Consider the following 18,151-nt stretch of genomic DNA (forward strand, 5'->3'; position numbering starts at 1 on the left):
CCTCATCATTTTCAACTGTACTTCAGGTGCTTTTTGCATCCTCTACAGTGAAGGTGGATACAAAATATTTTTTCAGAACCTTTGACATTTGTTTGATCGCTATTATTAATATTCCAATCTCACTGAAGGGACCAATGCCTACTTTAGCTATACTTACTTTTACTATATTTTTCGAAGCTTTCAGTGTCTGTTTTTATACTTCTTGCTGAGTTTTTCTTTGATTGCAATTTCTCAACTTATTTTTGCTGTTGTACTTTGCTGGTTTTAAAGACATCATTAATGGTCTGACCAATCTTTGTAGCATTGTAGGCCTTTTCTTTCAATTCAATTAGCATCTTTAAATTCCTTAATGGCCATGGATAATACACCCTTGTGGTCGTCTTCTTTCTTGAATGAAATACACTCTAAAAGTTATGAAATATTTCCCAAATGCCTGTCACTGTATCTCCACCATCTTACTTTTAACCTATTGTTCCAGTCCACTTTAGGCAAGTCTACTTTAATACCCTTGTATTTGAAGATAGTAGTTGCAAGCACATATTTTTCATGCTCAAACTGAATGTGAAATTCTATATTATGATCACTCATGCCTAAAGTACATTACCAGATCCAAAATAACTTGCACCCCAACAGCTTCCAGGATTCATTGTTAAAAACAGTCTTGAATGCACACTACAAACTCAATCTCTAAGCAACTTTGATTTGTCCAATCAATTTGAAGATTAAAGTCATCCTACTGCATAATTACCTTTCTTGAGCCTGCAAACTACTCCCATCTGTGATTTATTCCTTTTGCTATTTCTTATCTCCAACCAAATTAATTTGATACCTTGATCTTCGGAACCAATTTTTGTTTTTTACAATTGAACTAACCTTATCATTTATTATCAGAGATAGCCTAGTTCCTTTGCCCTTCCAAAACATTAAACATCTTTAAATATTCAGGTCTGAGCACTGGCCACACTGCAATCATCTCTCTGTAATTGCTAGCAGACTACATCCTACAGCCTTTCAATGCAACAAATTAAATAATGCAACCAATTCTATATTTATAGCAATAAAATAAAACATCTGCATTCCACATCAACTGACATTTCAATAGCTCCCCTCAGCACTTTGTCATGTGCATGCGTTGCCTAAAAAGCTTTGCTTTTTGCCCTCATTTTCTCATAATTTTATTTTAGTCCTTTTAATAGTTGTAACAAATATTGTTCAATTTATGCATTTCTTAGAGGTTTCTGAGCACATATTATAAAATTCACAAATTTGCTACATTTTACATATTTCAGAAAGCAACAGATTCACTGAAATATATATCTGCTAGATACACACTTCAGGAGAACCAGAAGCAGAAAGCCTGGATACAGTATATAATTTGGAGAAATTATAATGGTTTACCACAAATTCAATCACTTTTCATTGGTGAAGCTTCACGTTGTGGATAAATGTGCAGCACAATTTGGGAGTGAAATTGTTGGGCTGAATTCTGGTTTGTAGCCGAAGAACAATATCACAGTGCTTCATTGACAATAACAATTACACCAATAACAAGCAACCTTTAAAAGGTTCAATCATCTAGTATTATTTCATGCAACATTTTATTTTTAAGTATTTTACAATCAGCAAAAAGTAACATTAGCAATTAATATTGGTTTCTTTAATACTATTACAAATTTCACCTGCATTTAGACATTTGCTAATTCCACTTATTGGTATCAAATGTGCACTTTAACTTCATATTACTCAAAAATGTCTCCAAACCAAGAGCAAATGTGGCAGCAATTACTTGCCATCACCAATTGTATTGCTTAAGATTTACTTTGCATCTTTTTCTTTTCTTTCACAGATTGTTTGCAAAAACAATGGACTGTTTTCCTATTCTATTCAAAACTGGTTTGGCATGTATAAGTTTATAAAACCTTTAGCACAAAGACTGTGTTCCTACAGCCAGATGACATGCAGTAGAACTTGTTACAATTCAATAAACCTTGGCTTTCTTATCGATGGATCCAGCAGTGTTGGGGACAGCAACTTTCGCATTGTTCTGAACTTCATCTCAGAAATTGTGAAATCCTTTGACATTCATCAGATTGGTGCAAGAGTTGGTGCTGTACAGTTCACATACAATCAAAGAACTGAATTTGATTTTGGTCAACATTTAACAAAGGATTCAGTGCAAAATGCTATCAAGAATATCCCTTACTGGAGTGGTGGCACAGCCACTGGGGAAGCAATTACTTACACCTCAAAGAATTTGTTTGGAAAATTGAAGAACAGCAACCTGAATGTGCTGATCATCATCACTGATGGCCAATCTTATGATGATGTTGAGGTTCCAGCAACAGTGGCACATCAATCAGGTAACGTTTGCTTGGATGATAAAAACATTTATCTGCTAAGTTAGTGCAAATTTGGGAATTCTTTTCACAATAACTTTAATATATTTAATATATAAAGTATTTAATATATAAAAATAAGATACAGTTTACACTTCACACTTTTGGGGCTTCTGATACCACATCGTTCCTCAGTTGAGAAACAAAGCAGCATTCCCAGAAATCTACATAGGCTGGTGTAACTAGTCAGAAAAGAGGAGCTTAGATTTAATTATCAGCAAGTTTCTCTCCTTATTACATGAATGACTTCTGTTTGTGTCTGTAATAGCAAGGATAATCATTTAAAATTTACATAAGTAAGAGTAACTACAGCCATACATACAAAGTTATTTTACAAGCACCATGTTGTAAAATATTTAGGCCGAACAATGACTGATAAAATCATGAAGTGGTGTACATCTACAGGTTTATTTTCTTTACAAAAGCTACAGCATATTCTAAAAAAAGAGACTTTCAATAAGGATGCATTCAGCCAAAATGTAAGCTTAGCTACAGTTAATACAAATGGACTATAAAGTCCAAATGACATTTAGATTGTATAGTGTTGAATGAAAAGATACAAGCTTTTCTAGTGGTGAGATATTTGCATTGAAAAAGCACGATGGAAGAAAACTATCTTTAACAACTCTAAAGTGGAATAATTGTCCGTGGTCTTTAAAATTTGCTTAAAAGGATCTACTGAGTCAGCAGCACTGTCTGCAGTAAAAGATATTTCCTTTATCTTTTCAAATTAGAATCCTAAAATTGAGGAATTAAACTGGCACTGACTTGGACATCAGAACCGTAGCCTAGAAAGTTTATGCACAATGACCTAGTATAGTATTGGGTTGGTTTTCAACACTGAAACTTTTGTCATAGGAGTTCAAGATTTTCTATATTTTGTTTCAGGTACAGTCATATTTTCAGTTGGAATTTCGTGGGCAATGGAACAGGAACTCAAAGCAATGGCTTCAGAACCCAAAGATGCACATACTTTCTTTGTGAGAGATTTCCCAATGGTCAACAAGCTTGTGCCTGATATCCTTAAAGGCATCTGCAAAGATTATTCCGCAGTAGCAAACTGATCCAACAGCTACCATGTACCTTGATATTCAAAGGCAGTGGACTGATTCTTGTCAACAATACTAACAAACATGCTAGTGCAATATTTTGTAGAAATATAGGCCTGGATATTAATATCTGGTACTGCATGTGCTATTTCTCCTACTTCACAAATTATTCACAATAAAATCAGGAATATTAAGGTTTAATTTACATGAGAACATGCAAGAAGAAATGCCTTTATAATCAGAGCTTGTGTTGTGATAGACAATGTACTGCATGTTTGAGACAAATGATGGTACTGTTTCAGTGAGAAAGTGTTAAAAAATGTGTTGTCATTTGATTTCAGTTACAAGTAACTTCAGTTAAAGGTTCTGAACATAAAATGACCGGTTTAAAATGTATTTAATGTGTCCTTATTGTCTGAATGTTGTCTAAGCCAATTTACAGTTTGAAATAAATATCAGTCCATTAAATTTGAATGAGCAACCAAGTGGGTATTTGTGTTTACAATCGCTCAATTTCTAGAGAATTTAGTTTCCAAAAATTCAAATCCTGAAGAAAATCATCAGCTTGAAGTAGGAACCAATTCCCAGTATTGGAAATCACCTTGAAACTTGTTACCTTTTTAGAACATACTACATTCTTACTCTGTAGAGTGTCTTCAAAAATGAATTTAAGGTAGTGTAGTTTATTATATTTCTTAGGTACGATAAAGTTTGTGCATTTTTTGGAAGTACTTTTTAATTACAAATGCACAAGCAACAAATTACTCACAATCTCTCGGAATTGATTGCTCAAATTATCACAAAATAATGTTTGTAGATTAAATATTTAATTTCTCATGTTTTCTTTCTTGTAGATAAAACATTAACTTCAACATTTGGCCTGTTCATAACATGGCTGCCAAATTACCAGAAACAGGAAAATTGCATTTTAAGGCAATATGGATTTATTTTTCTATTCTGTTTCTTTAGTTTTGATTAAACAGGTCATTATTGGATCTTGTCAGAGAATTAAAATCACTAAACAAAAGAAAAAAGAACTCTGGATGCTGTAAATCAGAAACAAAAACAGAAATTGCTTGAAAAGACTCAGCAGGTCTGGCAGCATCAGTGGAGAGAAATCAGAGTTAACATTCCAGTGACCCTTCTTCAGAATTAAAATCATTAATTATCTCAGAAGGGATGATAATTCCTTGCAGCCTAACTAACAGTTTCCTAGAACTTAAAACTTCCAGTATTACTAGGGTACAGTAAAGTGAATTCTGAGGTGAATCAACTTGCTTCCAGATTCTGAGGACAGAAACAATGCAAGTAAAAACTCAGCATTCTGAACTGCGTTAAGTACATAGTATCAGACTATGAACAGCAGAAGGTTCCATCCTAAGTATGTACTGAACTAATTGACTGGAGTCTGTATCTCTTGAATAGGAAGTGAATCATGCGTGGATCATGGTTACAAATCAAATTGATCTCATTTGTTTTGCCCTTTATGTTTAAGTGGTTGTTTTGCCCTTTATGTTTAAGTGGCTTTTGATCATTGCTAACAATCTCACAATAAAAAAAAGACACCACTTAGCCAAAGTGTAGGCACATTGGTCGAATGCATGCAGGAAGACATTTCAGGAGATGAAGAAAATAAGACAGACACATATACGTGATCCTTGCTTCTTTGTATAATCATTCCAGAAAATCAAGTTTGACATATTCTGTTCAAAACAAGGCCAGCTTCTATTTGGTAATTAAAATAACTTCATGAAGGCCAGTATCCCAACACCAAGTTACCCCTTATTTACACATGCCTAGCCCATGACACCAATTCAACTCAGAGCCAGCTCCGAGAGTGAGCAGAACCCTGACACCCCACTTATATCTGTCAAGACTCCCTGATTGGGGCTGTTAACCTGGTCCAATCAGGAAGCTTAAATTTTATAAGGTCCACCTTGCTGACCTCATTCCAATTACAACAGTAATGTTTGACAAGAGCATATTTTTCAGCAAACATCTTACTTTGCTATTATAATAGATGTTCAAACAACAGCAGAGTAAATAGAAACCAAGAAAAACTGAAGCTAACTGAAAAGTGTTAACAATGGCAGTAAAAAACAGGCTTGTGACTGGTACTAAATGTCAATGACTACAATATAGATCTGAGTATCAGGAAAGAATCAAGTTATATTAAAAAATGTATTTGCTATTTACATAACAAATATATATTTATATAGTATTTATATTGATAAATTATTAAAATGTACATATTAAAAAATAGCTTATGTATTCTACTTAAAATGATTTGGACATGGGGGTGAGTGGACACACAAATGCATGTCAGATGCATTATAATATGGATAAATGTGAAGTTATCCACTTTGGCAGCAAAAACAGGATGACAGAGTATTATGAATAGCGATGGATTTGAAAATGGGGAGTTGCATCAAGATCTGGTCATCCTTCAATGCTAGTCACTGAAAGTAAGCATGCATTGGTGAAAAACACAAATGGTATGTTGGCCTTCATAGTGGAAGGATTCAAACACAGGAGCAGCATTGTCTTGCTGTAATTATACAATACCTTGATGAGACCACATCTGGAGTAGTGTGCGCAGTTTTGGTTTCCTTGTCTGAGGAACAATGTTCTAGCTATGGAGGCAGTACTCAAAGGTTTACAGACAGATTCCTGGATAGCAGGGATAATATACAAAGAGAAATTGGATTGGTTAGGACTGTATTCACTGGACTTAAGAAGAATAAGGGTGGCAGTCTCATTGAAATTTATAAAATTCTAAGAGCTAGACAGGGTAAGTGCAGGAAGGATGTTCCCAATGACAGGAGAATCCAGTAGCAGACATGGGGTAGGCCATTTAGGACTGAAATGAGGAGAGTAGTGAGCCTGTGGAATTCTTTGCAGTTGAGGCCAAAATATTAAATGTTTTCAAGAAGTTGACATAGTTCTTAGGGTTAAAGCAGTAACAAGGCATGGGGAGAAAAGAGAAACAGGGTATGAGTTGGATGCTCAGCCATGATCATATTGAATGGCAGAGCAGGCTTGAATGCATGAATGGTCTACTCCTGCTCATAAGTTCTGTTTCTAAAGTAAAATAGATGCTGAAATTCTAAAATAAAAGCAATAAGTGCTGGAAATATTCAGTCGGTTTGGTCACATCTATACAGAAAGAGAGATCAAGGATGGGATTTTCCAGTCCCAGACGAGGCAAGTAGAAAGGTGGGTATGTGAACTTAATTGGGCGAGGCAAATTTTTAACATACTTGCCACTGCAATGAACGTTAGGGATTACGTTCTCCAACCACAAAAGATGGGCTGGCTTTAGCAATGTTGAGATGTTTATATACATGCATTAAAAGCCCAACTTCTGGAATTAATTATCCTTCCCAAACAATTTCCTCTCAATGAACAAACTCAATAGTTTAGATATCCAAACACACATAGCAGCATCTATCTGACAATTTGTACTTCTTCCTAGACTTCTGCATAATCATTTGGTTATTGCCTATAGAGAAACAGCTTTAAAAGCTGAGGGTGACTTTGTGCAATGCTGGGAGTTCAGCATGAAGCTTAACTTTTTTCTAAAGATCTAATTTTTTTCTATTTCACACTTGCCTATAATCTACTGCTTATATTTTAAAATTTCACCCTGACTTAAGCAAGGAAATACAATCTCTGTATATGTGAGCAGCTGAAGTTAATTAGGAATTAAAGTAACCATCTTAACCAGGAAAACGCTAGCCAAAAATAAAAATGCAGAAGTACAGAAGCAATGTTAAGAGTTTATATAGATATTTAATGAAGAAATGTTAACAAAATGAGTATCGCTCCTATAGAAATTTAGTGTGTGTCACTAATAGTAGAAAATAAAGACAGGGATGACAAATTGAACAAGTATTTTGTAATCGTCTTCACTTTAGTGGATACGAATAATCATCCAAATAAAGTTGTAAACCAGGAAATGGAATTTAAGAAAATTACAATTGGCAGGGAAGTAGTACTCAACAAATTGATGCTAAACTATTAAGTCCTTGGGTGCTGATGGATTTCATCCTACAGTCTTAAGAAGAAGTGGATAGTGAGTCTTTTTGTGTTGATTTCAATTTTCCAACATCTCTAGATTTGGGGCATTTTCATTACAGAAGAAAAAACTCAGTGTAATTCGTATATTGAAAAAGCAACGGAAACAGAAAGCAAAAAACTGCAGGAGATGTAAGTGTCAGTGAACTGTGGCAAATATTCTAGGTTAGTTCCAGCAAAAGTGAGTGAATCTCCAAAATTCTGGAAAATAAGGGATTTCTTAGAGATGGAGTTAAGGGTGCTGGTGAAAGAGAAGTAAAACAGAGTTCAAACCATATATAGTTTTAAAGTGTCAAGTTGACAATGCTTAGTTTGTTCAATTTTTCTTGAGAATATATAATGTTCTTTTGTTGAAATATACAAAAGCTTGCAGGTTAGTTTTGTTGATTAATGGGCATTGAGATTTCTCCCTTGAAACTTTTATATTTTTCTAGATGTAGGTTTTCTCACTGAGCTAGGAGGTTTGTTTTCAGACGTTTCTTCACCATATAAGGTAATATCATTAGTGAGCCTCCAGATGAAGCACTGGTGGTATGGCCTGTTTTTTATTTATGTGTTTTGGTTTCCTTGGTGATGACATTTACTGTTCTTTTTCTCAGGAGATGCTAAATGGGATCCAAGTCAATATGTTTCTTGATAAGAGTTCCAGTTGGAATACCATGTTTCTAGGAATTCTCATGTCTCTCTCTGTTTGGCTTGTCCTAGGATGAATGTGTTGTCCCAGTGGAAATGGTGTCCTTCCTCATCTGTATGTAAAGATACTAGTGAAGGTGGGTCATGTCTTTTTGTGGCTAGTTGATGTTCATGTATCCTGGTGGCTAGTTTTCTGCCTGTTTGTCCAATGTAGTGTTTGTTACAGTTCTTGCAAGGTATTTTGTAAATTAGATTAGTTTTGCTTGTTGCCTGTATAGGGTCTTTCAAGTTCATTAGCTGCTGTTTTAATGTGTTGGTGGGTTTGTGGGCTACCATGATGCCAAGGGGTCTGAGTAGCCTGGCAGTGATTTCTGGTATGTCTTTGATGTAGGGGAGAGTGGCTAGGATTTCTGGTTGTGTTTTGTCTGCTTGTTTGGGTTTGTTGCTGAGAAATCAGTAGACTGTATTCATTGGGTACCCGTTCTTTTTGAATACACTGTATAGGTGATTTTTCTCTGCTCTTTATAGCTCCTCTGTGCTGCAGTGCATGGTGGCTCATTGAAATAATGTTCTAATGCAGCTTGGTCTGTGGATCCATCTTGGGTGGTGGCAGCGGTGGACCAACAATCAATTCGGAGTTGCATCCGAGGTGGTGAGGGACACGTGCAGTGTGACCGTCTCTAGCATGGAGGCAGTGGACACAGGAGCAGCAGAGGTGCACGTTGCCAGAGACCTAGGGACCATGTGGGATGGCAGCAAATGGAGGATCAGAGAGGGTGACGTCTGCGGAGAGGAAAAGTTGAATTGATGAATCTCTTTCAGTAACATCAATTTATTCAGTAATCCAAGAGGGCAAGTTTGGCAACATTGCACATTTCACTGTACCTAGGTTCAAGTGACAAATATTAAATAAATCAAATAATAAATCAATTTATATAAATGACTTGAATGAAGTTACTGAGAGACAAATTAAATTTGATGATGAGACAAAGATATGTAGCAAACTAAGTTAGAAGAGGTCGTAAAGAGGCTACAAAGGCATACAGATAGATTAAGTGAGTAGTCAAAAATCTGTCAAATGTGGCATAATTGTTCATTTTAGGAGGAATAATAAAAAAAAATATGTAAATGTTGATACAGTGCAGATTTCCAAAATACAGAGAAAACTGGGGGTCCTAGTGCAACAGTCGCAAAAGGTCAGTATGAAGGTACACCAATAATTAGGAAAGCTAATATTCTTTATTGTATGGCCAAGTGAATACAAAAATGGGGTGGTTACATCTCTGTTGTACAGAGCATTGATGAGACCATATCTAGAGCATTGTGTACAAGAATTGGTCCCCTTATTTAAGGAAGAAAGGAAACAATTCAGAGAAGTTTTAGTCTAGTAAACAAGGAAATGGGCAGGTCTAATGAGGAAAGGCTAGCCAGGTTATGTTTGTATCTGTTGGAGTTTAGAAAGGCAAGAGATTACTTAATTGAAAAAGGAGATCTTGAGCAGTCTTGACAGGGTAAAAGGAAAAATGATGTTTTCTCTTGTGTGTGAATCGAGAACTTGACATTGCTAACTGAAGACAGAAATTAGGAGAATTTTGAAATAATGTGGTAAATCATAACGATGAAAGCAAAAATTTTACTTATAACGTAAATTACATACAAAGAACATTTGCCCACAAACATTCAACAAGTAGCACGTGAACCCAAATTCATTGTCCAAAAACTGGAATAACCAGACCATATAAAAAAAAAACAAAATAGATTACTTCTACCCTTTGATTGTTCTTTAAGTAAGTTTGGCATAGGCATACAATAATCAACACGCAAGAAAGATATTTCAACGCAATAGGCCTGAACATAATTCAGTGTTTCTAATGAAGAGTCAGAGCTGAAACAACCTCAATGTTATTGAAATACTTACGGCATGTCAGTTCTTTTAGATTTCCAGAATTTAACCAATTAATTATTTCTCACAACATTTATTTCATGTGCAGTTAGCTTCTTCTAACAAGGGATTTGTGCTTTGTCGAAAAAATAAGAGAGTAGGGGGAATCCAAGATGGCGGCGTCCTGTTAGGATCGTATTTGCTGGGCTCTGTGCTACAATACCGACCCAATAGAGCTTCAATCAGTCCTGTACACTTTACTGTGAGTAAAAACATGGTAAAGGAACTAGAAACCCGAAAAAATCAACTTACCTTTGTCCTTGCAGCTGGAGAATGCCAAAAAAAAGGAGGAAGCTCGCCCACGGCTGAGGCCACCACCCAGTCCATTGAAGCTGAAGGCTCGCTTACTCACCTTGTTGAGGAGTTGACTGAATCTCACAAGGTCCTGGGGAAGCAGATCGGGGAAAACAATTGAAGAGAAGCTGACTCCTGTATCCACTATGCTGCAGGACCTGGAAAAAAGGACCGGTGAACTCAAGTCCGGGCTGCAGGGGTAGAGGCACAGATTGACTCTTCCAAGAACCGGAATGAAGACCTGGAAACACAGGTCCATGGTCTGTTGGATCTGGTAGACAATCTTGAAAACAGTAGCAGAAGAAAGAACCTGGCATCCCAGAGGGATGGAAGGTGAGTGACCGATGGACTTCTTTGAGAAGTGGCTCCTGGAATTCCTTGGTTTGGAAGCTACGAAAGGAAGGATAACAATTGTGAGAGCCCACCGGATTGTGGCATGAAAGCCAGGTGTGGATCAGCGCCCACACCCTGTCCTGGTAAGGTTCCATCATTATAAAGACAAACAGAGGGTCATGGAAGCCTCTACAGCCCAGGGGAGTGACCCGAGGGCATTGATATGTGGCGGCTCCAGTGTCATTTTTCTCAAGACTTCTCAGTGGCAGTGGTCAGGAAAAAGAGGTTCTACTATGGCGTCAAGACTAGATTGAAGAGCTTAGGATCTAATATTTACGAAGATATCCAGCAGTGCTTCTGATTAATCATAATGGATCCATACATTTGTTTGACACGCCAGGGAAAGTGAAGAATTTTGTGGACACATTGACTGAAGTCGAACAGCTGAATAGGCGTAGAGGACAGAGCTGTTTGGGTTTGTTCTTGTTTAACAGGGACTCCATGGGATTTTCTGGTAATAAGTTGCATGAAATGATGTCCGGGATGGTTAGAGAATTTATCTTTAATCTCTAGGTTATGTTAAGGGATGGGTGACATATTTATTTTTAGTTTACTTGTCTATAGTACTAACCTCGCTCTTGGTGTTTGTTTTTTCTCTACGGGATGGTTGATGTATGTGGCGTGACCCTAGCTGGTAGGAGTTGAGAGGGCAGTAGGGATGGTTAGTCGGTTTGTAGGACGTGTAGGTACCCTCTTTGAATGAGGGGGTAAATCCCTCCAATCAGTGCCTTTGGTGATATTTTGTTTTTCTATTTCTACTATATATAGCTTTTGTAAATTTTGCTGCTTTGTTGGCTGTAGTTATTTTAGTCTGTGTAGTTTTTGGGTTTTGTGGATTCTTTTCCATTAAAGTTCAGTGATTTGGGTTCTTCCTCTCTGGAGTCTAAATGGTGCTATAGAAGGGTATGGCTAAGGATGTGTTTAAGTGGTGCACCTGAAATATTAAGGGGAGTCATTCGCTTGTCAAGAGGAAGGTACTTCCCAACCTTAAAAGGGAGAGGGTGCATGTTGCCTTATTACAAGTGAAGATCTGGACCCTGTGGGAGGAGGGGGGTGTCTCTCTGTTCCACAATCGGTCAATAAACACTAGCAATTCAGTCTGGCTTTGTAAGATTTCACACCTTAATTACAGCTAGGCGCAGGTTGTCCAGCAACACAAAGGTTAAACACTTCTGTATCCCTAGAAGGGACTGCACATATGGCTTAAGACAAAGACATTTTTATCCACTTTTTTGAGAAGTACAGGGCATCATTCCAGAGCACATTCAGACAATTACCAATCAATTTTAATAAAATGACTTCATTGACAGCAACTTAGCCCCATGATATTTCCTGGGAACCAACCTTACTTTCCACATTCAAGCACCCCTATCTCGCAAAACTATTCCTTGCACCTGCACTTGCAAGGTCAGTTAGGATGGCTAGTAATGTCTGATCTAGTCTAGTTATTTCTATGCTATAAGGGAGGCATTGTTTGCTAATCTTTATTGAGGCACATTATGATTAGTTCAGGAATGCAGCTTTTAGCAGCTTTAAGCAGAATTGTCAATTTGTAGCCTAGAAGCCATTTTGTTATGTTATTTGCATTAAGAAGCCACTTTATTGCTGCCGATGTTAGTAAGAGCATGTATTAAATGGTTGTTTCTGACTACAACAAGTTACTTCAGACTGTATTCAGATTTCAGATCCTCATCTCCCCCTTTGGTCATTCCATGACCACACCATAGGATGTGAGGGCATAGATTAAATCAGTCCAATCAAATGGACACCAGAGACTGCCATACTTCCTCCTACTTTGGGGAGGAAGCAGGAGTAGGCAATCGCACCTCCTCATCTTCATCTGAATGGGGAAGAAGCATTTTCTGGGGAGAACCGATTATGTCAACAGAAGCCATTAGCTTAGCAATAACGCACTTAACAATAGCAATACCAACAAAGAGACAAACTAAAACAATACCAATATACATAGTCAGATTTATCAACCAGTTGTACCATGAGCCAAAGCCTCAATCTCCCCATCCCGCGCCTTCTGTGATTTGACTGATGAAGATGCAAATGTTATCTCCATACCTAGTAATATTCTCAATGCATTTACCTTTAACTATGACGCAGACCCCATCCTCTTTTGCAAGTAGGTAGTCGAGGTTTTGTTGGGAAAATAAGTATAATTCTGAAAGCATGTCCTTAATTCCTGCTGAGGCCGAGACCATCTCATTGTCCAAGACGGTGAGACCGCGAATGAAATAATTTTGATTTAGATGGCTAATAATTCCTGCATATCCTCCTAAGGAAAAATTACTAAGAAATGCGTACCCCACATATTGACCTTTAGTGGTGCCCAAAGCCTTAGCATCCTTCCAATGCACGCAGAATTCATGTGAAACTGAACGTTTGGTAGGGAAACCCCAATCCCATTCCCAGGTAATTGGACAGGGAACAGTAGTTGGGAAAAGTGTCCCTACAGCTACAGCACGGGGAGTACTTATTTCAAGAACGAGGACGTTAGTTGCTTTGCCTTGGATGAAAATATAGTAACCAGGTTTAGTATAGATAATGGATGTGGCTTCTCAATAATAAGCAGGTCCGTCTTTGTGACTTCCCTGAACATATGGGTAGTCCATGGCCACAAAGTATGGTTATCTTGCGCGCTTAGGGTGAAAGCTGCTCAATAAAAAGAGGTGGGTCTTTCTGTAGGAGATGCGGTTATTGTTCCAGAATGGTTCCTTCCATCTCTCAATTGGGAAAATGGAGGTCCCCTTAGGGGTCTCACAGTGGAGGTGGGTGCCGTTGTCCATTCCACAAAGGGCCTGAATACCAGCAATAACAGAGAAACACTCCTCCAACAGGCAGTTGCATGAGATACGAGGCCCCACAGCAGAGCAGTAGCGGTTGGTACATCTGATGGAATGGTCTTGGTCACACACACATCATTGCACCCCCATCCCTTACCATTGTAACAATTTGGATAGGCTACCGCAAACTTATTAGAGGAAATCCATAAGCAACGAGCAGGTGGGGATAAGTAAAAGTCAAAAGAAACATTATGTCCGCTAAATGCCTTAGAAGCATTCCTTCGTTGGGATACAGGACGGGGAAAGGAGTCAGAGTCTTTTGCTGACGTAATGGCGTAACAGACCACTTCATCCCGGCCGAATATTTTATTATGACTCTGAAGAAACAGGTAGTTAGTGAAACATAACATTCCCTCTTTTTCTCATGTATGAGTGTACAGTTTCATATCAATTTGTCACTAAGAACATTTTAGGCAGATAATGGATGGGTGGGATAAAAAAAGATGGAATTCAAGAAGGTTCTCTTCATTGATTACCAAGTAACAAGCTGAAACATTGATAACTTCATTGTTTTGTTTTATAATTAATAGATTCAACACAGAAGTTTTGAAATAACATATTTTCATGCAACTCACCGGTGTCTACCTGCGATGCCAACATCACGAAAGGCTGAGAAGTTTCAATATCATAAATGACTGTGCTGCCACTATTAAAGGAACTAAAATGTGCACAGGATCAGCACCTACAAAGTCAACTGATGTAGGGATTCAATTTTCCCCTTCTACATTGTATTAACCATAGGATGTTAATTTTGTAATGATTTATCACAACTTAATGTTGAACTGAAACTTCAATTGTCATTGAAGGAAGGGAATTGATATAAAGTAAAGCTACGACTGGCACACCATAATCATCAATGAAACACAGCAGTCTTAAAATTAAGTGGAAACAAACGAGGCTGAAACAAAAATTAAATCTGCTAGTATCATTTTTGAAAACAATGCTGTTGGTTTGGGATGTTTTGGATCTAACTTTATACTTCCAGTTTTACAAAATTTAACTAAATTAAATAAGGTTCATGCAATTTCTCCACTCAATGAGCAAACATTAAAGTCTGAAGTGATTTTCCTCAGTGTTGAGTTTAGATTATAACTAAAATTGAGCAGAGACCTGCTGTCATCCTGAGAAAGAATGATTCTGCACCTGAAGACCAGGTTTAGTGCTACTGCTTTACTTTCTTCAGTCAATTCTTTCATTAGTACAACACATAGGGGTGAGAGGGTGAAAATGATCTTTGGCTGTAGCGTGAAATTATGGGGAATTTGAGAGGAAGTTTATACTAATGTCAAATGGTGCAGAATTGAATGAGAAGACTTTTTTTTTCAAAAGATTATAATGTTGTCTTCCTCCATACTAAACTGATTTGAAATTAAATAAGTTTGGCTTTCATGTAAGCATAAAAGTGATTAGTTAGAAATTGACAGTAGGGCAGTCATGGCCTGTAAGAAGAACAGGGGTTAATATTTCATTTCATAATCACTGATGGATCCTTAACCTTAAAATAAATCATGTTAAATTCCCAAAATGCAAATCAAATTCAAAACAGCCCTGGATCTCGAGTTCCAGGGATCAAAACACAAACATTCAACAAGCAAATGTGCATCCAAACTGAATCTGAAAGGGTTAAACTTACTGCAGCCTGCAGGGAATCAGCGCTGATTCTCTCTCTCTCTCGCACACACACATTCCAGAAGTCAAAGTTAGGGAGTTTTACCTTCATAAATATTGGCTGTGGCATATAGCTGCTTAACCAAGTGTGCTGGAATTGTATCACTGGCCAGCTCTCTTTTTTTAACATGACAAAAGCAGCAACCACCCTCTATATTTCATAAACAAAGTAAAAACACCAAAACACACAGAACAAAAGACAAAGCAGCAAATCTCTGTTCCGCGATTGGTCAATAAACACGAGCAATTCGGTCTGGTTCAGCAAGATTTCACGCTTTTATTAAGGCGGGGCACAGGTTATCCAGCAACACAGAGATTAAACACTTCCGTGTCTCTAGGAGAAACTGCGCACATGGCTTAAAACAAACACATTTTTATGAGAGAAGTGCAGGTCATCATTCCAGAGCACATTCAAGACAATTACTAATCAATTTTAATAAAATGACTTCATTGACAGCAACTTAGCCCCATGATATTTCCTGGGAACCAACCTTACTTTCCACATTCAAGCACCCCTATCTCGCAAAACTATTCCTTGCACCTGCACTTGCAAGGTCAGTTAGGGATGGCTAGTAATGTCTGATCTAGTCTAGTTATTTCTATGCTATAAGGGAGGCATTGTTTGCTAATCTTTATTGAGGCACATTATGGTTAGTTCAGGAATGCAGCTTTTGGCAGCTTTAAGCAGAATTGTCAATTTGTAGCCTAGAAGCCATTTTGTTATGTTATTTGCATTAAGAAGCCACTTTATTGCTGCCTATGTTAGTAAGAGCATGTATTAAATGGTTGTTTCTGACTACAACTAGTTACTTCAGAGTGTATTCAGATTTCAGATCCTCAAAGGAACATATTTGGATGATGCAGAGCATTTGAAGCTGCAACAGAATGGGTATGATCAGGCTTATTTTTCATCTTTCAATACGAGGAGTAGAGGGATGGCCATTTTAGTTAGAAAGAATCACCCATTTAAGTTATTACAGTGCACTAAAGACACACACAGGAGATTTGCAATCCTTAAAGATTTGCAATACATGGGGGAAGAATATGGGATCTTAAATGTTTACAGTCCCTCAGCCCACCCCCTTAAATTCTTGACAGATGCATTTTTTGACTGGTTAACTTTGCATCTCAACATATTATCGTAGGAGGGGATTTCACTTATCTCATAGACCCTATGGTGGACAGATTGCCCAAAGTCCCACCGATATCTGCTTTGCGAACGAAGCAATTAAGGGATTTATGTGCTGAATTGGGGTAGGTAGATGTTGAAGGCACATTCACCTTACTGGCAGGGGCTTCACATTCTTTGCAAACCGACATAAATGCCACACCAAGACTGATCTTTTTCTGACTCCCGCAGCACATCTGGGCTCAGTGACGTCATGTACAATTGGCAATATCAATATTTCCAATCATGCCCCAGTGTATTTAATGGGTAAGAGTAAGGATACTGCGGTAGGCTTGAAGCACTGGAGACTGGACCCCTTCATCCTCAAGGATAGCAAGTTTTTTGAATTCTTTTCTACTGCGTTCAGGGCTTTTTTAGATATTAATTCCGGCTCGGCCAGTAGCCCATCCATTCTTTGGGAAACAGCTAAATCCTATGCTAGGGAGTTGGTTATTTCCTATTCAGCCAGTAAGAAATGGCAGATGGGTGAGCAGCAACACTTTCTCGAGATGCAACGAAAAAAACTGAAAAGGCATACTTTGACAGGCCCTCGCTGGTTAAACTGCAGAGGATCACAGCGCTTCAGTCTACACTGAATTTTATGCTCACACGGACAACCAAGAGGAAGCTTACATTTGCAAGTCAAAGGCTGTTTGAGCATGGGGATAAGCCAGGCAAGTAGTTAGCACACCGTGCTAGTAAAAGGAGTGTCCTCCAAGCCATTACCTCAATCAGAGAGGACACTGGAAATGTAACCTGTGATTCTAAAAGGATTAATGTAGCATTTTGGAAATTTTACTCAGAACTTTACCAATCTGAAAGCTGTGAGAGTGGGCGGGGTAAGATGGAGTCTTTTTTAAGAATTTGGACCTTCCGGAAGTGACCACTGAACAAGACTCTCTCCTCAATGCCCTGTTGTCAGAGCAAGAGGTACAGGAAGCTGTCAGGCAGCTCCAGAATGGAAAGGTGCCGGGTCCTGACCTGCTCCCCGATGAGTTCTATAAGGAATTTATAAGTATGTTGTCAGGGTCGATGCTTAGTATGTTTACTGACTCTCGTAGGTGTGGCCTCCTCTCACCATCTCTAAGTGAACATCTCTCTCATTCCTAAAAAAACAGAAGGCCCCAGAGGACTGTGCTTCCTATAGGGCCCATTTCACTCCCGAATGTCGACTTCAAAATCCTTTTTAAGACTCTGGCATTAAGGCTAGTATTGCCCTCCATCATTAAGGAGGACCAGACGGGGTTCATTAAAGGTCGCAGATCGATGGATAATGTCAGAAGATTACTTAACATGTTCCAAGTATGTCAACAGTGATCAGTACATGGATTGGTGATCTCCTTTGATGCGGAAAAGGAATTTGACAGGGTCAAGTGGCCATATCATTTTTAAATCTTTAGAACAGTTTGGCCTGGGCAAGACCTTCACCAGGTGGGTGCAGGTTTTGAATAGTGATCCTCTTGCCACAGTCCTCACCAATGGTGTATGGTCAAGCAATTTTAATATTTGTAGGGGCAGTCACCAGTGCTTTTCACATTCGTGATCATATCGCTGGCGGAGGCAATATGTAGGGATTCCAATATAACCACTCCAGAAGTGGGGATGTAGTCACATAAGATCGCACTGCATGTGGATGGCATTCTTGTCTTCTTACCAAACCCAACAGTCTCAGTGCCACA

General features: G+C 38.1%; 1 protein-coding gene and 1 long non-coding RNA gene across 3 annotated transcripts in view; one reads left to right on the plus strand and one right to left on the minus strand.

The window, feature by feature from the left end:
- The window catches only part of coch (coagulation factor C homolog, cochlin (Limulus polyphemus)), a 63,247-nt gene extending 59,787 nt beyond the window's left edge, over window positions 1-3,460 (plus strand). The window contains exons 11-12 of the mRNA XM_043698475.2: window positions 1,847-2,360; window positions 3,285-3,460. Coding sequence (XP_043554410.1) covers window positions 1,847-2,360; window positions 3,285-3,460 — 690 coding nt within the window. The remainder of the gene's footprint in view (window positions 1-1,846; window positions 2,361-3,284) is intronic.
- On the minus strand, window positions 1,575-15,487 carry LOC148149431 (uncharacterized). Of its 2 annotated transcripts, none has more exons than XR_015757955.1 (3): window positions 15,351-15,487; window positions 10,350-10,781; window positions 1,575-8,938 (listed from the first exon to the last, which is right to left on the minus strand). It is a non-coding gene; the product is annotated as an uncharacterized LOC148149431 (long non-coding RNA). The 2 variants fall into 2 exon arrangements; XR_015757954.1 differs by having other exon boundaries at window positions 1,575-9,040.
- Between the last annotated feature and the right edge of the window lie 2,664 nt (window positions 15,488-18,151).

The sequence above is a fragment of the Chiloscyllium plagiosum genome, unplaced genomic scaffold, assembly GCF_037043375.1.
Source record: "Chiloscyllium plagiosum isolate Xiang-an unplaced genomic scaffold, Cpla_swu_hap1 HiC_scaffold_8, whole genome shotgun sequence".
Lineage (NCBI taxonomy): Eukaryota > Metazoa > Chordata > Chondrichthyes > Orectolobiformes > Hemiscylliidae > Chiloscyllium > Chiloscyllium plagiosum.